A 23,494-nucleotide genomic window follows, 5' to 3' on the forward strand; every position below is an offset into this window, starting at 1 on the left:
CCTAGGAGATCGGGGCTTCTCTCGTAGCTATAGCCCCCTACAGCCCCCTGTAGAGAGGTTTGAGACAGATCAGTCACATAGGGCAATGCCCCAAGCCCCTCCTCTACAGGTGAGGATGTGACCACAGGTCATGGTAGGCTCAAGACAGATCAGACAAAGAAGCAGGACCACGCCCCAAAATATGTAGCTGAGGTCTTCCCAAGCTCTCAGGCCAAACCAATAGGAAGTACCTGCTGTCAGACACTGACCCATCCAAAACTGTATTTAGGAATCCTGTTCAGAAGGAAACAGGTGTACAGGAATTATTCCGTCATATGAGAGTTTCTGTCATAAAAGCTGTAACACTGCCACTTGGAGAAGCTCCCTTGTATTCCTCACTGGCTAGTCAGTCTCCTGTTGGCTCAGCCCAGCCCAAGCAACTGAAGTGGCAGCAGCGGAAAGGAGCAGAAGCAGAGGCAGTGAAAGCAGTCCCCTGTCCCTGGCCAAGTTCTTTTCCCTTTGCCTGAATCCATACACCTAGCTGGACTAGAGAGCTCTGTGGACAGCCCCCAGGGCAAAGCACCACATAGCTCCCCTGAACCATTCTGCAGTCACAGCTACTCAGAATGAGGCAGGTTGAAAGCCTGGTCTTCAGAACGAGTTCAAGGCTAGCTAGGGCAACATAGCAAGACTGCATATCCAAATAAACAACACGGAAATCTCAGTGGTACACCACCTACCTAGAATTCCCCAGGGAGGGGCTGGGGGCGTGGCTCAGTGGTAGAGGCCCTGCCTAGAATCCCCCAGGGAGGGGCTGGGGGCGTGGCTCAGTGGTAGAGGCCCTGCCTAGAATCCCCCAGGGAGGGGCTGGGGGTGTGGCTCAGTGGTAGAGGCCCTGCCTAGAATCCCCCAGGGAGGGGCTGGGGGTGTGGCTCAGTGGTAGAGCCCCCGCCTAGAATCCCCCAGGGAGGGGCTGGGGGTGTGGCTCAGTGGTAGAGCCCCTGCCTAGAATCCCCCAGTGAGGGGCTGGGGTGTGGCTCAGTGGTAGAGCCCCTGCCTAGAATCCCCCAGGAGGGGCTGGGGGTGTGGCTCAGTGGTAGAGCCCCTGCCTAGAATCGCCCAGTGAGGGGCTGGGGGCATGGCTCAGTGGTAGAGCCCCTGCCTAGAATCGCCCAGTGAGTGGCTGGGATGTGGCTAGGTGGCTCTAGGTGGTCATGTGTGAGATCCTTGTATCTCTCTCTGGAGTCCCTGAGGAGAGAGCAGGTAGCCAGTGATCGGGGTTCCAACCCAGTCCAGTTCTTTGCTTGCCTTGGCCATGTCCCTACCCCATGTGACTCTCAATGTCTCTGCTCTCACTGGAAATGCTAAAAACATTCATGGTGGGAAGAAGGCTCAATAAATAAAGTGCTTGCTGTTCAATCCTAGCACCCATGTAGAAAGCTAAGGGCATGGTGGCATACCTGTTATCCCAGTTCTGGGGATGTGGGGACAACTGGTCAAAGCAGCGAGCCTTAGGCCAGAGAGACAAGGTGGATAAGGTCCAAGGGATGACACTTGGCACCGACAGCTCACCTCCACACACAGGTGCACACACAAAGAACAAACGCATAACATTTGGCACCGCATATGGAGGCCTCTCTGTTCTAGGCTTGCATCATTTAGACCTTGAGGTCTTCCCTGGTGTATTCCAGCCTGTGTATGAAGATGAGACTAGCCATGTGTTTGAGCAGTAGCAGAGCTAGATGTCCCTATTGTGCTTTGATGGCACCTACATGTGTACACACACACACACACACACACACAGAGAGAGAGAGAGAGAGAGAGAGAGAGAGAGAGAGAGAGAGACAGACAGACAGACAGACAGACAGACAAGAAATTTTAAAAGTCCTTTAAAAACTCAGGAAAAGACCCATGTTAGTGGGGAGCAAGTGGAGATTCAGGACAACCGCCACATGTAAAAAACGTCTACTCCAGATCATGTCCAGGCCATCATCTAGAGAGGGTTTTCAGTATGTAGACGGGGAGCGCAGGGCACAGGCAGTTATCTGCAGTATGCCATTTATCCGAGGACTTGGTCCAGGAACAATCCTTGTGGTTGTCTAGCACAGTAGGCCCCTCCCTCTCCTAGAAGAGGATTTTTTTTTTTTTTTTTTTTTTTGCTGCAGGGCTACTCTTAACCCCTGACCCCTCTGTCTCTGAAACAGAATGAGAGGAATATTTATCTGGGACATTCACTGTGTAGACTCAGTAGATAATGTATGGAAACCACAATGTCATTTGTCCCTAACTGCAGGAAATCTAGGTTATTATTTTCTATCTCCAATCCACTTTCCACACTGAGCTATTACCGAGAGAAAAACTCCTCAGCCTCGGGCTTCTGTTTGTACCTTCCTATTATTTTCCCTCCAATAAATGTGGCATCATTAGCAGGCCCTGCACCCTGGTGTGCTGCACATAAAAATTAACACCCGCTCCTCACCCTGACCCGCCAAAGAGACTCATCCGCTGGACCGCGGTAGCGGTCTCTTTCCTGCACATCCTCGATGGGAAAGGCGGCTGTGGAATAGTTCTTGCATTTTCAGAGAATAATGATGGGTGGTGTTCAGAGCTGAGAGCGTTTCCCGGGATAAGGCTTCTTATGTAATTATGGTCGCGGCTGGATCAGAAGCATTAGCGGGTGGGATTTCAGCGAGCCAGGGTCAGGAGGCTGCGGTGTGTGTTTGAAAAGAATGAATACGCTTACTTGAGAGGAGGAGGAGAATGAAGCCCTGTTTTTAAGGTTATGGGTGAATTATGATAATAAGGGCACCGAAGAGAGCAGGGCCATGCATGAGGGACATCGATCCGAAGGGAAGATTAAAATGTGCAATGAGAGGCCTGTGCAGGCTTCCCAACGTGCTTCCCACGCCTAGAAAATCGGCGGAGAAACGATAGACAGAGGACAGGGCAAGACGACACAGTCGTGGGCAACCAGCCTCGGAAGGGTTCCCACTCCTTGAAGTCTGACCCCGAGAGCTGGAACAGCTGTCTGGGGCTTTGTCTTGACATTCAAGGCAAATCTTGTATGGGCTGTACTGACGGCTGACAAGCCAAGGTCTTCCTGAGGACGTTTGGCCATCAGCAGGACACAGTGCTGTTGAGCTTTGCTGTTTGGAGTCTATAAAGCCCCACCCCCACCCCCAGAGAACGCGGAAGCTGTCTAAGGGTCCCAGGAAACCCCACACTTAAGTCTGCGGGTGCGTGGCTGTAGGTTTAAAGCTTATTTATTTACTTGAGGACTGGGAACACAGAAATGCTACGGCAGGGTTCTCAACAGAGCAAAGCAAAACAAAACAACGAAAACCTGAAAACCGTTCAGGGTTAGAACTGGGTCCTGGCTGGCTAGGGCCTTCTGATGGGTGAGACAGGAGCAGAATCTCAGGTCTGTGTCTGGCAGTGGCACAGTTCTGGAGTGTATGCATGAAGCCTACCTTAATAGTATTCAAGGGTGCGTGGAGCAGCCTGCCAAGTTGGGGGCAAGTGGCTAGAGTGAGGTAGTTCCACAAACCCCAAAGGAGGATTCTAACCAGTCTGAGTTCTCCATAGTAAAATATTTATCATACATATAAGCAAGCATTTTTCTCCCACCAGGCTCCAGCTCTGTTTCATGCTGTTAATCTCTTTGGGAAATGCAAGAGCATGTTTCCATATAGACTGGACAGGAGTGAGCTGCAGATGAGTCCACACACTTAGAAGGCCACCCTGGCAGCCTGAGCTCCTGGGAACATCCATTCCAGGTATTCAGGCAAACAGAGGGTTTCCTTTCCACCCCAAAAATCCACCTCCAGCCTGGATTTTTAGGAACTGTTTGTCTTTCCCTACAAACATCCCTACAGCATCTGTAGTGTGGTGTGCTGTCTGTGGTAACACCCAGGTTATCAGGTACCCCAGACAACATCTGCTATCACCAGATGCCATTACAACCCAAAACTCTCAAAGGCCACATTGCCTGCTTGACAGAGTTATTGCCATCTGACTTAGCATTTGTGTGTGATGGTTAATCTTGCCTCTGGAATCATCTAAGAGACACGCATCTGAATGGAAGTGTGAGGGCATTTCCAGGAAGAATTAACTCAGGGGAGGGGGCAGACTCCTCCAGAGTGGGCAGTGCCTTCTAGCATCCCAGACACAAAGAGGTTGTAGGGGATAGCAGTACTTTGCCTGTCTGCTTTTGCTCCTTGCTGGTAAGTGCATCTGCTCTTTCGTTGCTACCACCCTTCACTGACATTGGAACCCAATTTGTTTAGACTTCCTACATGAACTGAGGACCAGTGGCCCTCTAGGGATCCCCCAGGCCTCAGGCACTAGACTGGGACTTCTGGAGTATCCAGATGCTGGGATTGACCAGCTCCTTGGTTCTCAGGCTCTCCAGCATGCACATGGCCACTGTTGGATTCCCCAGCCTGTCTCTAGTAAATTTGCCTTGTAATATATATAGCCATACCAGTCCTGTGGTACTATAATACTGTATTACGGCACTATAATGCTGATTAATGCAGGGTGCTGGAAGAAAATACCACCTACTTCTTCCATATGTGTTTGTGATTTTCAGTGATGGTCCCACCCAGACTTCCCATCAAACTCCAAAGTCCCAGTTGAGAAAACAGTGCAGTGGGAAAGAACGCTGGCTGTGCCAGCAGGAGGACACGAGTTCAAATCTCCGGTACCCTCAGAAAAAGTCAAACATGGTCGTGTTTGTATGACTAACCCCAGTGCTATGGGGGACAGAGAAAGGACGGTCCCTAGTGCTTGCTAGCCATCAGCCTAGCCCAAGAATCATTGGGAATGAAGCAGAGAGTGGTTTTGTAAAAATGTGTTCTGTTAGTAGATGGCAGGCTGAGGTCTGAGGCCAGGCAGGGATGCTTCTGGACTCTGTGCCATCACCCCCTTTGCTCTCTGCCTTGCTGGAACACAGAGCCTAAGACTGGTAGAAATACCAACAGCACCCTGAGACCCAAACCATGCAAACTGCAGCTCATAGCTGCTTCCTTTGCTACATAAGCAAATCTGTTTAAATGAACAGCCTTGCTTGTGTGTTTCCTTTTCATTTTTTTTCCAGACAGGGTCTTACATAGCTCAGGCTAGCCTTGAACTCTCTAAATAGCTGAGGATAACCATTAACTTACTTTCAGATCCTCCTGCCTTCACATCCTGAGGACTGGGATGACAGGCATGTGCCACCACCATCCAGGGTTTCACACATGAAAGTACTCTGTCATCTGAGCTACACCCCCAACCCCACAGAGCAGTGGTTTTCAACCTTTATAAAGCTGTGACCCATTAATACAGTTCCTCATTTTGTAGTGGCCCCTAACCATAAACTTATTTTGCTGCTACTTCATAACTGCGATCGTAATTATATTTGATGTTCCAAATATATGATATGTGACCCCCAAAGGGGTTGAGACCCACAGGCTGAGAACCACTGCTGTAGAGTTTCCTTTGGGTACAATGTCTAGAGACAAGAATGGCTGGGATGGAGGTGGCCCTGCTCATCTTTCCCACGTGTGGCTCTTTAGAGGCTACCCAGGTGACACTCCCAACAAGGACACGCGAGGGGTGCTATCCTCATATCCTTCCATTTGTATACATGGTCATAGAACCTCACCATCCCAGGTCTGACAGATGTGACCTTGCATGGTACTGCTGACTAAATGGCACTTTACAGTGCGTCTGTGACCAGCACCAATGCTTCACGATGCATTGAAGAGTAAATGACAAAGATTTAGAAGTGAGCTGACAGACCATCTGGACAGTGAGATGGTGGGGACAGAGAGGAGGGTGGCTGCCAGCTAGAGATACTTGGACGGCAGGTGGCATTCTTGCAGAAGAGCGTGCCTCAGGTTGACCATCCCCACCAGAGCTCCTGCTCAGGTCCACCCTCAGTGAGGCCCTGGGAGGTGGGGTCCACAGGTGGATCCTTTCTGAGGTGGACATGAGCCACCCAGCGAAGTCACTTATGAGCTCAGGCATTAGTGCATTACCCATATCCTGGATGGTGGGTCTGTTGTAAATGTCATCTTATTTAGTTATTTTAAATTTTGCAAGTGTGTGGATGTGTGTGAGTGTGTACATGCATGCATGCATGTCCATGCATGGACCTGTGAGCATGAACACGTGGAGGCCAGAGGTCAGCATCGGTGTCACTTTCCAGGGTCTCTCAGTGTCTGGAGCTCCCTGAGTTAGGCTATGGTGGCTGGACAGTGAGTCCTGCCATCCTCCTGTCTCTTCCCTTCGGAGCTAGTGTGAGGACTACAAGTGTGCACCACCAAGACTAGCTTTTTTTTTTTTTTTTAACACGAGTTTTGAGGATTACAGACTAAACTACCTTGCAGGTCCTATAAAAGTCCTGCTCACTTCCTCTTATTTGTGCCCCACACACATACCATGTGACCTCTGCAAAGTCCCCACCAACCAGCAAGGCCTTCCCAGGTGCAGCCATCCCACCTTAGCCCTCCATCCCTAGAAACTGCACACACCCCTTCCCTTAAACACCCGCCTTTAAGACTGCGCTGAAAACGCCATCGTTCCTTTTGAGGTATGGGAAGCTGCCAATCCCACTAGACCCAGCCTCACTGCCCACATGGGGCGCTAGGCTCATTTTAAAATCCCAGGGGCTAACATTTTACTGGCTGCAGAAGCACTGCAGACCTCGGGAGAGCAAACCTTTATTCTTTGCAAACTGCACAGTCTCTGGCATTCGATTCTAGCAGCAGCAGATAGGTGGAAGTTTCCTTACAAGTCTTACAGAAGGACCTCAGAAATGAATCCGGCCCTGCGTTTGCACGGAGGCACTGGTGAGCAGTGAAAAGCCATATCAGCCATCTGTTTACCAGCTCACGTGGATAAGAGCAGGGAGTCCCAGAGCAGTGATGCATGCAGAGACAGGACTAGGGAGTTGACAGTGACTGGGGCCCGAGGGGATAGGGTCAGGAGGGCTAGAGATGAAAGCCAGAAGCTTGGGGCAGGGTGGAGCTCAAGGAACCCTACTTCTTCATAGAAAAGTGTTTAGGCCTCTAGGACTCCAGGTGACAGACCAGAATTTTATTATTGTGCACCTCTGAAACTATTGCCTGTTTTAGTGTGGCCTTCTAGGGACAACTCCTTGGGGGAATCGGGTATCCAGTTCTGTTTGTTTCATAATGATCTGTGGCCTGTTGTCATGTGGAAGGCAGGCTCTTCCTAAAGCATGATTTAAGCAGTTTCCCTAGCCCCAGCCTGAGTCCATGGTGCTGACTCCAGAGGCGGCTTGCTACCTTTTCCAGACAGAGCACATTTCAACGGTGACTTCTAAAGCTACCACGATTGTGGCTGCAAGCACCTGAAACCTCCAGGCCACCAGGTTTAGGAGATCTTTGCTCACAGCAATACTTGTATCTGGTGGCTGCAGAGATCCTGCAATGGACCATCAGGGAGTGAAGATTGCCACACCCCCTGGAGTGGACTACAAGTACTACAAGGTGTCACCCAGGCCCATCCTAAAGAGAGGCAAGTGCTCCATACAAACATGCCTTTGGGGGTCTCTGTCTCTGGGCTGATGGAGATGAATGGGTTTCCAGGTGTGTGTGTGTGTGTGTGTGTGTGTGTGTGTGTGTGTGTGTGTATTAGAAGACAGTGTTAGACACCCTGGAATTGGAGCCAGATAGTTGTTAGCTGTTGTGTAGGTGCTGGGAACGAACCCCAGGGGCCTCTTAAAGAGCAGCCAGTGTTCTTAATTTCCGAGTCTTCTCTCTAGCCTAATCTGTCTTTAATAAAAGTGAAATACTTCCTTCAAACCAAGGTTTAGACTGGCAAGATCAAAAGCAGTTGTCAGCAGAGACATTTGTCACTGGCCCATCATTTCAGATGAAGAATTTCACTGGAAATTGCCGCTAACTCGGAGCGTCTTATGAATGGGGACCAGGTGGATGTCATTGGTGACAACCATCCTCTGGGCCATATTCGGGGACCCTACTCTTGAAATGCCTGTTTTCCCATGTGCAACACTGTCACGGTTTGAATACTTGGCCAATGGGAAGGGACAATATTAGGAGGTACAGCCTTGTTGGAATAGGTGTGGCTTTGTTGGAGGAAGTGTGTCACTGTATAGGTGGGCCTTTGAGGGCTCCCATGCTAAGCTCTGTCAGGTGAGTAAGAGAGACCTTCCTGCTGCCTGTGGAAGACCGTCTCCATCTCTTCCTGGCTGCCTTTGGAATCGAGATGTGGAACTCTCAACTCCTTCTCCAGCACCATGTCTGCCTGGACGCTACCATGATAATAACTGCCCACCATGATGATACTGAACTGAACCCCAGATACTGTAAGCTAGTCCCAATTAAATGTTGTCTTTATAAGAGCTGCCTTGGTCATGGTGTCTGCTCACAACAAGGAAAACCTAAGATACACACACTCTCTGGCAGATACAGAACATTCACCCATGCTCTGGATCTGTCTCCACTCTCAGGCAGAAACCACCAAGGTCCCTTCCGTGTTCCCAGGGCTGCGGAAGTCACCCCACCACCCCGAGATTCAACTCCAAGACAGCATTTCACCCACCCCAACCTCTATTGAAGGCTGGCTTGCAGGACAGTTAGTGACTCTGGATTATGTCAGTTGTCATGTGCATACGAGTCAAGCTGTCTTCCTACAGGGCCCACGGGAGACCTGAGGATGACTGGACCTCACTATGATCCACCAGGCAATGGTAACAAACATGGACTCTTTAATTTGACCAAGCAAGAAAATAAATAAATGAAGGTATTGATGGTGCTTTAAAACACCATCTGCTGGCTTCCTGTCAATCTGATCAGAGCTGCGTTTCCCAGCAGCCTCTCTCATCTGGGGGGGGGGGGTCAGTGCAGGCCTCATGGTGGGAGACGATATTTCCGAGAGCCGGGTCAGCATCCGCTATGAAAAACTAGCCTGCCATTTCCTAAACAACGCCGGCACAGCCCAGAGTGCGGGGAGGCTGATTACGAATGGGTTTGCCGTGGACCACAAACAGATGTAGGGAATTCTGGGTTAATACCATGTAAATTTCATTCCAGAAGAAAGCCTCAGTGCCCTGCTTGAGAACAAAGAAGGCCTATGATGCTCGCTCGGTGTCCAGGAGATGCTGGCTGCTGCTGCTGGCGTGATTTATGTCCACTTGCTCATTGTCTAGTAGAAGTAGGAGAGAACAAATCTCCTGCCCTTTCTCTCTGCCATTCCTCATCTCCCCCCACCCCCACCACACACACAGTGTTCCTTACCCAGAATCACACCGTTGGGCTCCTCTGGGGGCTGCCACACGATCCGCACTGCTGTAAGCCTTACTTCGGGGAACACCAGCCGCACGGGGGGACCTGGGGCTGAAGGAAAGCACAGTGAGGCAGGAGTCACACTGGGTTCTGTGGACAGCCTCATGCTCTAACGGCTGCCGTGGATCTCCTAGTGGTGGTACCACCTTTTTATTTATTTATTTTTATTTATGTTTAAAAAATCTGTTTACTTTTTAAAAAGATTTATTTGGTTTTTTTTTGTTTATTTATTTATTATGTGTATAGATCTGTGATAGATGTTGTATGTGTATAGTTGCTCATGGAGGCCAGGAGAAGGTATCAGACTCCTTGGAGCCAGAATTACCTGTGGTTATGAGCTGCCCAATATGGGTGCTAGGAATTGAACACAGGTCCTCTGAAAAAGAACAGTCAGCATTCTTAACTGCTGAGTTATCTCTCCAGCCCCCCCCCCTTTTATTTTTATTTTTTATACCAGGCTTTAGGGGAATTGAACTCAGGCACTCACACTCATTCAGTAGGCACTTTATGGACGATCACGGGTGCGTTACCTACCCTGCCCATGTTTTCGGTGAAGCACTTCTGGACCCTCACTGGCTCTATGTGACTCTATGATTTTGAAGAGCACACTTTATTTGGAATCCTGACCATCTGACCTAGAAAACCATGCTCAGAAACTATGCTTGCAGGACATGGCGACACTAGCCTGAGAGTCACCTATGACGCTGAAGTAAATATTTCACCAATATGAGACCAGATTCCTTTGCTGGGTCTGAAGCTTGTAGACCAGGCGTTTGGCAACTATGATGGTTAGTACTGACTGCCAACTTGACATGGTCTAGAATCAGCTAGGAGATACACCTCTGGCCATGTCTGTGATGGGCTTTCTAGTTGGGTTAACTGAGGTGGAAGACCCACTCTGAGTATGGGTGTCCCTATTCCATGGGATGGTGTCCTCGATTGGATAGAAGGTAGCAAGTGAACTGAGTACCAGCGTGCATCTCTCTCTGCTCCTGCCTGCAGATGCAGTGTGAGCAGCTGCCTCATGCTCTTGCCACCCCATTCCCACTACCACGCTGGACTGTGTACCCTCAAACTGTGAGCAAAGTAGACTTTGTCCTTTACCTTGACTTTGTTGGGTATTTGGTTACAGCCACAACACAAGTAACCAATACAACGAGTTATCCCTTAGCACCATTCCCCACCACCACCACCACTGATGAAGTACTTGACAATCCTTTAATCCTTCCTGGCCTACGCTTCCCTCACCTCCCCTGCCCTGTCTTAGAAAATTAAGAGCCGATGCTCACAGATGCATATAATAATTCTTCTGAGTGGTTCAGCGCACCGATAATTTAAAATGCCGTTATGTCTTGTGGAACGATTGAATAATAGGGTCTTAGCCCTCATAAAATATATTTGCTTAAACGGATAGGCAAGTGAGTGTGCGGCCAGTGTGCGGACTTAATCATGGATCGATTTCCACGCATGGAGCATGGGGTAAACCAATGAAGAAACAGAATGTGGAGAACTGTCCATTCTGGGAGGGTGGATTTGGATGTGTGTAATGACGCCCATACATGGGTGAAATAAATGTTCAAGAGAGGACACAAGCTTGAATGTCAGGACTAATTTATAACACCAGTGTGACATAGCAATGACCTCCTGAGCTGTCCCTGAGGCTGACTGGATCGTGTCAAAGATGTGTTTATATAAATAACATAACAATAAAAGAAAAAAAATCATTGCCCGATTAGATGTGTCCATTAGGGGGAATAATGGCCGTGAACACGGAGACGTTTCTGAAGGGTCTCTCCCTTCTTTTCTTAGGACTAAACAGAAGCAATAATGAGTACAACTTGCAGCTTACTAACGTGGCTTAGTCACTATTTCCCCTGAACCTCCCATCTAACTCCCGCCTCTTGTCTTGGAGAAAGCTGAGGGGTCACCCCACAGAAGCAGTGGTGATTTCGACTGTCAATGTGACAGGATCTGGAATTGCCTAAGAGACAGACCTCTGAGAAGGTCCATGATAGACTTTCAAGACTAGCCTGTCCTAGGTGGGAAGGCTCATCCTAAGCGTGACTGACGCCATCCCATGGGCTGGGGTCATTGCCTGAATAACAAGGAGAGGGTGAGCTGAGCACCAGCATTCACCTCTCAGCTGTGGTAGCAATGAGACCAGCTGCCTGCTTCCTGCCGCCATGCCTTCCCCACTGGGATGGACTGCACCCTCAAATGTGAACCAAATTGACCCTCCTTCTCTTAGGTTACTGCTCAGGCATTTGGTCACACCATAGGGAGAGATGAGAAGTTCAGAGCCAAGGCCAGATCCAGAGGCTGTGTGAATGAGGGAGACAGGGCTCTCTCCGTGGAGTAAGTAGAACACATTGTAGCTCATTATCCAAGAAGATGCTTAAACAACCATATTGTTGTTTCCATCCCATCAGACACTTCTGATCCCGAGGTGGGCGTTAGGCAGATCAGTATTTCCCCCCTGACATATTCATTACGGCCTGTTAAATAACGAACGTGTGAAGGAGCTAACCTTTAAGTGTTTCACATCTGCAAAGTGGAAAAACATATTTACTGATGATTTAGACTTCCATAAAAACAAAGCCAGCAAGATGTGCTTGTTACTCAAATCTGGAAGCACCAGAACCTGGGGACCCCTGGGTGCTGTCAAACATGCTGCTTTCTGTGCAAAAACTTATAATTAACAATCTGAATGCAAATGGTGAGACCCACCATCCCCAGGAGAATGGACACGGAGGGCTGGAGAGGAGTTTTATCTAGATCTGTAGAGCTGTTAATAAGGGGATGGACTCGTGGTTCACAACGTAGCCAACCCTCCCATCCCTGCCCATAGCACATTTAGCATCGAGACTCCTCATAGTCCATAATCAGGGTGTAAAAATCCTCCCCAGGCTCAAACTGGCCACATAAATGCCCAGTGACTGGAAACAATTTTTGTTTTGTTTCCATTAACTAGAAAGAAAAAAAAGTGGTTCAAAATTTACATTAAGAACCACTACAGTCTGAATTGTTTGGATTGGAAAACTAAGCCAGAAGGCAGCAGGACCAACCATGTACTTACTGTCATCTTTGGTGCGCTCCAGGATGAGGGGTGAGCTGGGGACCCCATTCCCAATCCGTGTAAACGCCAGCACTTGGAGCTCATAGACCACGAATTTTCGCAGGCCAGCCAGCAGTGCAGACTGTGTGTGGTTCCCTCGTACCACGTGGCTCCTGGGCTCTGGGTCCAGGTCTTTGGCACGGTATAAAACCTGAAGCATCACGTGCAGATGGTTACAGCTCAGTGCGTACTTGGAAGGGGCCTCCCTGTACGCAGGGTACCAGCTTAGAATTGACTGGCAAGGACCACCCAACCAACTGGGTTTTCTTTGTGAGGGCAGCTGTGTTGAAGAAGTTTTGGATCTCATTTCTATCCACTGGCATCAAGGGGGAAGGTGGCCACGAGGCAACTATACTCCAGAAGAGTGGCTGGAGTCACACAGCTCTGCCCATAGCTTGGTGATTTGGCTGCCTGGGCACAATTTGGCAAGATCCAAAGCTCTCAACTATAGTCATGCCAAATGCTCCCACTGAAGCATGGACTTGATACTGGGCACAGATGGCTTGCTTCCTATAAATGGAGCTTGTAGTTCCATGAAATCTCTTGAGCCCCAGCAGCTTGCTCTTCTCCACATGCACCTGAGGCTTGCCTCTAACAGGGATGGCCCAAGATGTGCTCCTCCAGGGTCTCCTCCTACTTCTCTCTTTGGTCTTCCCTCTAAGTTCATCCCCTATGAACTCTCTCCAAGGTAAGTGATCCAAGAGCTACAGCTTGAGAACCATTTTACTATGGGAACCAGGAGAGTGACATGGAGCTTTGTCCACTGAACATGCTCAACAGGACTGCCGTGTAGCAGAAGACTGCCAGTGTTGTGTCTCTGTGGTATACTCTGGATTACCATGCTCCCTAGGACAGCCACATAGGCTCCAGGAGGGAGCTGTTAAAATACTTGCAGATATGGGATGCATATGAGCACAGGTTAGAGGAAAAGCAATTGGGACTTAGTGACAGAAAGGCAGCCTGGCACAGTGGTAAGCACATTGAAAGCCCAGGCTGGAAGACTGCTATGAGTTCAAGGTCAGCTGACACTCTACAGCGAGTTCAAGGCTAGCCTGAGCTACAGTGTGATATCCTGTCTAATAATAAATAGTTGTCCCCTCCCATCCCCCAAAGCAGAAAAAAAAAGTTACAGAAAGGCAATAGAGGAAAATGCCTAAAATCTACTGAGGATATGTAGAAGGGACTTTCTTATTGTACTAGGGACTGAATCCAGGGACTCATGAATGCTGAACAAGCAATAGGTCACTAAACTATATTCCAGTCCCTTACTAGGGGATTCTAGGCAGGGGCTCTACCACTGAGCCATGCCCCAAGTCCTTCAGTGGGGAATTCTAGGCAGGTGTTCTACCACTGACCCACGCCCTAGCCCCTCAACTGACAGATTCTATCTAGGCCAGTGCTCTATTGTTCTAGTCCATTCAATCAATGAGAGTAGTATAGCATTAGTGACAAGATCCAGAGTTCTTTGTGCTGCTTGGGAGACTAGAGCTAGAGAAAGAGCAAGGTCACTTTTGACAGAGGAGAAAGAAATAGGAGTTTTTAAAGTGTAGGTAGCAGCTTAGAAGACCCAGAGAAGCTAGGAAGGTCCAACTCCAACAGAAGTCAGCCCTGCCTAGGCCCACTGCAAATCAGCACTTTGAAGAAGCAGGGGCCACTTTCCATACAGTCCCTAATTTCTCATAGCAACTCTGGGAAGTGACCACCGTGATCATACTCTTTCACAAAGTCAGAGACAGAAGCTGCATGGTTCACAGGCCCAGGGTGCTTCAGGCAGAGTAGACAGAGCCAGGACCTGGCTTGCTGGTCAGGGTCCTGCCTGTACCTGCCTGTATTTGCCTCCTGAATGATGACCAGAAAGCACTTCTCCCAGTCCATCTTTCCCAGACAAGATAGCTAACATAGTTATGAACTTTTCTTTGCTTGAGTGACAGATTTGTGACACTTTACTACCACCCTGAAGGTGAGCAAAGTCATCGTAAACATGTACCTTGTAGCCTAGGATGAGCCCGTTCTGGTCCTGCTCAGGAACTGAAGCCCAAGTCAGTAGGATTTGGGTGGAGCTGACAGCCTCTGCAGACACATTTTCAGGAGATGCTGAAGGAACTGCGAAAGAACATTTCACACAATTAGTGGCAGCTGTCTCTTGCCTTCTATGAACAGAAGGCCATTTACACACACACACACACACACACACAAACACACACACACATCGCACACATGCAAATGCATGTGCATACACACATCATACTCATGTACCTCTGCACACATATGACACATGCATACATAACACACACACACACACACACACACACACACACACACACCCCACTCAATCTGTCCTTGAAACAGCAGTGATTCTGAATGCCCTAGGTGGATCAGATAAGCCTGCAGGTGCACAGCACATATGTAAATCTCTTTAATATGAGCAACAAATTCCATAAATCCTGGGTATTTAGAACTCAATTCTACCTGAGTCTGGCCAGCAAGAAAATCCTCTCCGTCTGTTTCGGATATTAACTTAAAGAGCTGCAGGCTTTTATCTTGAATTGGAATTCCTCAACTTTAGATGGATTCTAGTTCACTAGCTAGACATGGAGGTCCATGACGGTTGGACAGAAGAAGTGGACAGTGGTGTGGTGATGGACAGAGGGACAGACCCCAGGGATTATGTTGCTGAATATGAAGGGAGGGTCAGTGGAGTTTGGCCTAGTACTTGTGTGTGTCTCAGATTCCTAATTGAGTTAAATCTCCAATGATCAGTGGGAAGAAGGTGTATCCTCTGCTTTTTGCAGATAAACAGAGAACTAAGTTGATCTACTTGGTTGTCTATTCTGTGTTTTTAGTACTGGGGATAGATCCTGGGGCCTCACACATGCTTGACAAATACTCTACTATTGGGTTGCAGCCCTGGGCCTGGAAATAGAAGGCTTAGGAAAACTATATTTCATTCTATTTATTGTGGCATGTGTGTGTGTGTGTGTGTGTGTGTGTGTGTGTGTGTGTTGTGTGTGTGTGTATGTAAGTATACATGTACATCTCCATGTGTGTCTCTTGTGTGAATATGTATGTGTGTCTATGGGTTTGCAGGTATCTCTCTCTCTCTCTCTCTCTCTCTCTCTCTCTCTCTCTCTGTATGTATGTACACTTTACTGCATGTGCACCATGTATATATAAACTAGAGGTCAACCCTGAGTTTTGTTCCTTAGCCATTTTAGGTTTTGACACAAGGTCTGTCAATGGCCTGGGGCTCACACATTAGGCTAGGTTAGAGCCCTAGCAATCCTGTCTCTACCTCCCCAACTCTGGGATTACAAGCATGAGCTACAACATCTACCTGTTAACATGGGGTTTGGGGTTCAGACTCAGGTCCTTATGCTTGCGGTTCAGACTCAGGTCCTTATGCTTGCAAGGCAAGCAGCCTTTATATATATATATATATATATATATATATATATGTATATGTATATGTATATGTATATGTATATGTATATGTATATGTATATGTATATGTATATGTATATATATATATATATATATATATATATTCATGAGACGGTACTTGTTATGTATCAGTCTGACCTGCAACTTACTTTGCGGTGTTTGAGGTTGTCCTCAGACACCTCCCCACTTCCCGTTGTATTTCATTTAAATGACCATTTTGTTATGGAATCGCCTAGGAGGCAGTCTTCACAGTTTTTGACCCATGTGCATGTAACACAATTCTCTTACATTTAGGCATTTTTGTCAGGGTGAGTTTTCTTTGCTGGAACCAGCTGTCTTGGATATGATGGAATCAGATACAATGTGAATATAGACAGCAGCAACTCTACAGATAAATATTTTATATTCCGTCAATCTGTCTAATCTGTGGCCTATGCAACACGTGTCCCATGATAGCTGGGAACATAGCCCAATACATGTAGATGGCAATATCATATCCCAATGTCAAAACGTTGGACACTCTTATACATTGCCATTTGTTTGTTTTTGGAGCCATTAACATATCAAAGTCTGTTCACACAGGAAAGGATGGAGCCAGGAGACTACCTAAGTGGTCAGAAGATGCACTGTTTAAGGATAAGCCGAACAGAGCAGAAGGCTTCCCTGGACTTCAGCCTAAAGGACACCCCTTGTCCCAGGACTTCCAGGCTGAAGAAGGAGGGCGCATTTCAAGGTCATAGCATCTCTTGGACATATGTCTCTGCAGTGCTGTGTGGAGTGGACATTATAGGCATGCAAGGACAGGGCTACAGGGAGGTCACAGAGATGCAAGCATGAGCCAAGGAGGCAACAGAGGCTGTGGTTCTGCTATGGAAGATCCTGGATAGAGCCTCCCTTAGGGTGCAAGCCCCGGGACACCTGGTCCCAGGCTCAGGCTTCCACAGCTATGAAAGAACACGCTCACTACTCAAGCTGCCAAGTACTTTTGCCTAATGAACCATCTAGCTGGCCCTGGTGGCATTATTTTTAAGTGTCAGAGAAAAGACTGTTTTGATTACCCGGTGTCAGCACTGGGCTAAGTTCTTGGACTGCGTAAGAGGAGCTAGAACTCATGGCTCCCTGAACCCTCTTTGCATCTGCATAACACTCCTGCCGTGTCCACCTTCCCTGACCACAACTGTGGCCAGGACTGAGATTTGCAGCCACCCCTTCCTTCCCATAAGCTTGCTTCCTGTCACATATTCTGTTGCCACAAGGCAGGAGTATGCCTAAGAGTGTGCTAGCCACTGTTGGGTGGTGAGTCTATTTCAGGTTTTGCACAATGCCAACCGCTGCCCGGTGTGCAAGGCTCTGAATCCTGCACATCGTGCAAGCATTCACTCTGCTGTGGTTTCTGTTTGGACCTTCCTATGGGTATGGAGGGGCATCTCCTTATGACTTGGATTTGCATCTGCTTCCTGGCTAATGATGCTGAGCCCCTCCCCGTGTGCCTGTTAGCCATTTGTCTCTGTCTCTGGAGAACTGTCTGTGCAGGCATTTGCTCCATTCTTAATAGGATCATTTGCCTTTTCATTGTGAGGGAAGAGGTATTGGGTATTTATAGCTGAACCCTTTGTCAGACATAGCGCTTGGAGAGGAATCCTCCAGTTGAGGGTCTTTTTATTTCCTATATGATATTTCCTCTATTCCTATTTAAAGCCCTGACACTTTAATTTCGATGGAGCCTGATTGATCTACCTTTTTGTTGTGGTTCTTTGTGCTTTTGGGTTCTGCAGTCAGACTTGTACATTGATTTCTCTTCTGGGAGCATCCAGAGCACACGTACAGCGCATATCAGAACCCAGACTCAACACAGGCCCAGGCTGTGCTGGGCTCATCCGTTTTCTATGCTGCCAAGGCAGACACAGGTAGATCTCTGGGGCAGGCACTCTTGGTCCCCTATAGAAGAGCACTGCCTCCAAAGAGGACTTTGGGTTCTCCCCTAGCATCCATGGATTCCAGGCTGGCTCCTTTATATCCAGCATGGGTATCGAGGGCTCTAGAAAAACTTGTGATAGTTGAGAGGATGGCTCGGACAGTAAAATCCTTGCCTTACACTCATGAGGACCTGAGTTTGAGTCTCAGTGCTCATAGTTTTGTAATTTTTTATTATTTGTTTGTTTGTTTATTTGTCTTTTAAATCAGTGGGCTGGAGAGATGGCTCAGCAATTAAGAGCATGGGCTGCTCTTCCACAGGATTCAGGTTCAGGTTTAGTTCCTAGCACCCACCGAGCAGTTTACAACTGCCTATAACTACAGTTCCAGGAGCTCTGATGCCCTCTTTTGGACTCAGCAGGTACCAGTCATATAAGACCTACATGCAGGGAAAAGACACCATGCACAGGGGAGAGCCGGGTGTGGTGGCTCTCAATATAATCCCAGTGCTGGGGAAACTGAGGCAGGAGGAGGGGTTAGGCTGTCAGTGCAGCCTAACTGACAAGCTCAATGACAACGAGAGACCTTGTCTCAAAGGAGATTGATCTCTGGCCTCCGTCACGTGCATTCACACATGTGTACCTGCACCTGTGTACAGGGATAAGCACACACACGAACAAGCAAACACCTAGGGAAGATCTACAATGGCTGCTCCAGCATAGCTCCTGCTGCTATGAGCAATTATTTTGTTTTGTTTTGTTTTTCTTTTCTTTTGTGCCTATTGATAGGTTTAAAACTTCAAAAAATACTTTTTAATTCATGACTTTCTAGTTTTCCATGAGAAGTTCTGTATCTTCAAAGAGACATTTTATTGCTGGATTTAAAAACTATCCTTTAAAAAAGTCTCCAGGTCCCTTCCTTGTCACACAGACCCAGCTGAGGAGGATGAGAGGGTTTTAAGGCATCCACGTGATCACAGCTGAGCGAGTCTGTCTTTTCTTGCTGATCTAATGAAAGCTACAGTTGGAAGAGAGCTCTGACCGGTCTTGGCAAATCCTATTTTAAATCAGGGTCTCTACAGAGGTATACTGATCACACAATGGTGACTCTGCAGGGATGCTCACTGCGGCATTGCCGGGTTCCCATACTCACACTGTGCATGCCTTGGGACCGGGATGTGGCTCAGCCAGGAGAGTGTGTGTACACCGAGCATGATGGGTATGTGCCTGTAATCCCAGCACTGTGACTAATCCCATGGTATACCAGAGCCTTGGATTCTTGAATGACACAGCATAAGCTAGTCACCAACATACAGGATCCCCACCCGAGATCCAAATGAATGAGATGCCAACTGCCACTGCGTTAAGCCATTTAGGGGCCTCTTCTTACTGCAGCCAGCCCTGTCAATATGCTGTATACATTCACTTATGAAGAGAAGGGCTTGATGCCTGGTACACTAAAGACATCTCATAGAAAAACTCTGCTTCTTGATTTTTTTTATCATTGATAGTGAACATTATTATTAACTTTAAAAATCATAAAATTAAGACCAGCACCATTTAAATACAAAGGAACAGCTGTGAGAAGGTGATGGTTACTATAGGTTATTGATTTGACAGGCCCTCGAAGCATCCAGGAGTCAAGCACCTAGGTACACCTATGAAGGACTGTCTGAAGTAGGTTAGTCCCTGGCCAGGTCTATGAGGAGTTATTTTGAGTGTGTTTACTAAGGGGGAAAGAAGCTCTTAGGAGGCAGCATCATTATCTGTCCTGGGATCCTGGATGGAGTATGAAGGTGAAAGGGAGCTAAGCAGCTGAGTTCACTGCTCTCTTTTTTCCCTGACTGTAGACAATATAACCAGCTGTGGAAATGATGTAGCCAGCTGTGGACACAACGTGACCAGCTGTGGATACAATGTAACCAGCTGTGGATACAAATGTAGCTGGCTGCCTGATACTCCTGTTGCCATGCTTTCCCCACCAAAACCTCAAACCTTTAACCGAATAATACCCTTGCCCCTGAAGTTACTTTTGCCAGTGTGTTTTACAGCAACTGGGAAACAAAAACAAAAACAAAACACTAAGAGAGCCTATACAGAGCTTTGCTTACCAACAAAGCCTGGACTCTTTTATATTCTGACACAGGTGAGCCATAAGGAGACTCTGTTACCCAGGGATGTGGAAATCCAAGCCCACCAAACTCCATCTCTACAGAGACACAGAGGGAACCTTGTCTCCATACCTGTATTACCTCCCTCTCACCTGACTCCCGTGTACGGCCCCGCACCAGCTCACTCCAGGGCCCAGCCCCAATGGCGTTGAAGGCCTGCATCCGCAATTCATACTCTGTCCACTCCTCCAGCTCCTCAATGGTCAGCTCCCTCTCCAGACGGTCATTGACGACTTGGGCCAGAGCTGAGGATGGTTGGTCTGAACGCCAGTACTTCACCCTGTAGCCCACAGACTCAGGGTTCCCATTGTACTGGGAATCAGGCAGAGGCTGGCAATGAACAATAGCCTGGCATGAGTGGACACCTCATAACTGTCAACATTGAAGGTCTTCAAGAATAAACCCATCCTATAGGTCTAACTCCACGGAAAGCATGTTTCTTAGGTGAATTTCTTGGAACTTTCTAGTGTCTGTTCATGTGCACACATTGGGTTGCATACATGTTGTACACACATGTATTTGTGAGGGTAAACACATGTTGGATGTTTTTCTCTACCACTCTTCATTGTCCTTCTTGAGACAGGGTCTCTCACTAAACCTAGGGCTCACCAACTCCAAAGCAAAAGGCAACAGAAAAGATCAAGGCCTCCTTGGGTGCTCCTCATGCATGAGTCTTTCTGTACCACAATGGCCATTGGTACAAAGGTTATAGGACTAGCTTGTCAGCAAGTTCTAGGAATTCTCCTGTCTCCACTCTTTACTGCTAGTATAATACCTATGCACCCTCGTGCCTGCCTTCATACTGGGGATCTGAATTCAGGTCCTCACTCTTGGGCAACAGGGGCTTTACATACTGAGCCACATCTCCCTGACCTCATCCCTACAACTTTCTGATCTACCTTCCCTGAAACTTTTCTTCTGTCAATTCAACAAAATTCTTTTAGTGACTTTTGCTGGAAATAATTTCCTTTAATGCAGTTTGGTTTAATTTTGGGGGAGAAATGTTCTGATTAAACACTGGACTGGCTCTCTTACAAATATTGAGTATTGGTTCGATGTTGACCAAGCTTAAGGACTTAAAGATCCTGCACTTAGCACTCTCTGTGTTCTTCCCTCAAAGAGCACTTGGAGTTCCAAGAAGAGAGCAAGCAATGCTACCAATTAATAAGAAATCCAGGGCTGTTCTTAGATCTTACACTAATCGTGCAATGTAATACTTTGTGGTCTAATAATGGGATTAGCTTTGATGAGGAAAACCACCTGAATGTGATACGGCTAAGCTCTGATTTCCCCAGCAAACCTGGAAGGTACAACTAGTAACTTCTACCTATAGCCCCTAACTCACCACCCAGCGTAGCCGCAGGCTGGTCTCACTGGCTGTTCGGACTGTGAGGCTGGTTGGAGCCACATCAGGTGGGGCCTGCAGGGTCTGGATGACCCGGGATGACTGGCTGAAGGGGCTGGGACCTACGATGTTCACTTGCTTCATTCGAAACCTGGAGGGGAAAGCACAATCTGTTATTATTCCAAAAGGCAACAGAAAAGATCGGCGCCTCCTTGGGTGCTCCCTACACATGTGTCCTTCTGTACCACAGTGGCCATGACTCAAGGACACCTAATTGAGATGGTGAAGAATATAGATCCCATCTATGGCCTCCTTGATGGGTAGTGTTAATTGTCAATGCTCCTCTGGGCATGCCTGCAGGGATTATCTTGAGTAGATTCATTGAGGTGGGAAGACCTGCTCACTGTGGGTGGCACCATTCCCTACTTGGGATTCTGGACTGTGTACATAAAGGAGAGCAGGCAGCCACAGCTCTCCGCCTCCTGCTGGTGAACAGGCTGCCTCCCTCTCCTGCTGGATTAGCTTCCCTACTACCATGGCCCGCATCCTTGAACTGAGAGTCAGAACAAACCCTTCTTTTCTTTCTTAAGCTGCTTTTCTCCAGGTATTTTATGACAGCAACAGGAAAAGGAGTGCCTTTCTGTAAAAGCCTTCAGAATGTTGTCTCCTGTGACTCAGGCTGATTTAGTTCCCAGGTGAAGCAGATTTGGTGGAGATGATAGGTAGAAGTTTAAGTGGTTGGTTGATGTTGGCTGACTTAAGTTCAGGGTAAGCCTCAGGGATTGAGGTCCTTCAATAGAACCAAATGTCACAATATTGTCACCAAACACAGTTTTGAAGTCCAGTGTTTTGAATGGTCAAGGGCATTGCTGTAGTCTACATCTATCTGGGTGTGTAGCACAGTAAAAAGTGCACATGAGGCCTTCAGTCTGAAGACTGACCTCTACTTCCTTAGAAAGTAAGGGCCTTTAGTATGCTAAGCAAAAGTGTTCTACCTCTGAGAACCTCACTGGGGGACTCTAGGCAGGGGATCTACCCCTGAGCCACGCCCCCAGCCCCTCCCTGGGGATTCTAGGCAGGGGCTCTACCCCTGAGCCACGCCCCCAGCCCCTCACTGGGGGATTCTAGGCAGGGGCTCTACTGTTGAGCCATGCTTCCGGCTCATTTTAAACTTCCCAGACAGAGCCTTGATATGTTGCTTGGCCTGACCTTGAACTCACTCTGTAGCTCAGAAAGGCCTTGAAATTACAATTCTCCTGCCTTAGCCTCCTCAGTAGCTGGTATGACAAGCTTGCACCACCATAGCTGGTCGTGTCTTCTTCCTTGATAATTATTTGAACTGAATTTACATATAATGAAAACCCTAACCAAGAGCACACAATGCTTGTTTCAGAGATCTCCTAAATTAATGGGAATTTAAGACAGGGGCACTTGTTTCCTTACTGTGGTTTCTGGTCATTGGCATGGGTTGATTTCCCATGCCAAGTCCTGAGTCCTAGTGGCTCACTGAACTCCGTGTTTTCCTTTTGAAGACCGAGGATCTTGACTCACCTGCTATAAGCTTAGGAAGAGTGTTCAAGTGAACAGAATCAAAAACAACTCTCTTGTTAGTCTTTAAAAAAAAATTCTGACTTTGGTATTGTGCTAAATAAATGCTCTTCGTGAAGATGTAATTTCACCTTTCAGTCTCTGAATTGCTTGTCCTTACTCCCTCCTTCCCACGATTACACGGAATGTATCCATCCTGGCAGAACAATGACATTATCAAACTCAACATCTGGTGATAACTGGAAATTTCATCTCTCGCGCCGATGTTACGGGAACTGATAGCATCGCTAACAGCTCACGTTCACACTCCCCTTTGTGGAGGCTGGGGATTTACTGCCAGGGTAAGCGGCAGGATCCAGAAGCGAAAGGTTAAATGCCATGTTAAGCATTTGATTAGTGAGAACAGTAACTCCAGGGTCACAGAAGGGAAGCAGAACGGGGTGCCTGGGACATCTGCTTTGTTAGGAGTCTGCGGCCAGCCGTTCCTGGTAATTTCACCACTGCAATAGTGAGTCTTTCCCATGGTTATGCTTTGATGTAAACATGTGGTCAGCCTAAAAGCCAACCATGAACTGGAACAGTACTCAAAATGTGTATCTTGATTAAGGCTTTTGTGTACGTACTGTTATTACTACTTATAGAATTCCCTGTGAGTGTGTGTTTGG

The 23,494-nt window shown here is 47.8% G+C and overlaps 1 protein-coding gene across 1 annotated transcript in view; it reads right to left on the reverse strand.

Moving 5' to 3' along the window:
- Positions 1-23,494, reverse strand: part of Sdk1 (sidekick cell adhesion molecule 1) — a 983,759-nt gene that overhangs the window by 106,301 nt on the left and 853,964 nt on the right. Inside the window, 5 exon segments of the mRNA NM_001447264.1 lie at positions 9,249-9,347; positions 12,373-12,562; positions 14,399-14,514; positions 20,029-20,266; positions 21,282-21,432. Of these exon segments, the coding sequence (NP_001434193.1) occupies positions 9,249-9,347; positions 12,373-12,562; positions 14,399-14,514; positions 20,029-20,266; positions 21,282-21,432 (794 nt within the window).

The sequence above is a fragment of the Rattus norvegicus genome, chromosome 12 (genome assembly GCF_021556685.1).
Source record: "Rattus norvegicus strain SHRSP/BbbUtx chromosome 12, alternate assembly SHRSP_T2T, whole genome shotgun sequence".
In the NCBI taxonomy this organism is placed as follows: domain Eukaryota; kingdom Metazoa; phylum Chordata; class Mammalia; order Rodentia; family Muridae; genus Rattus; species Rattus norvegicus.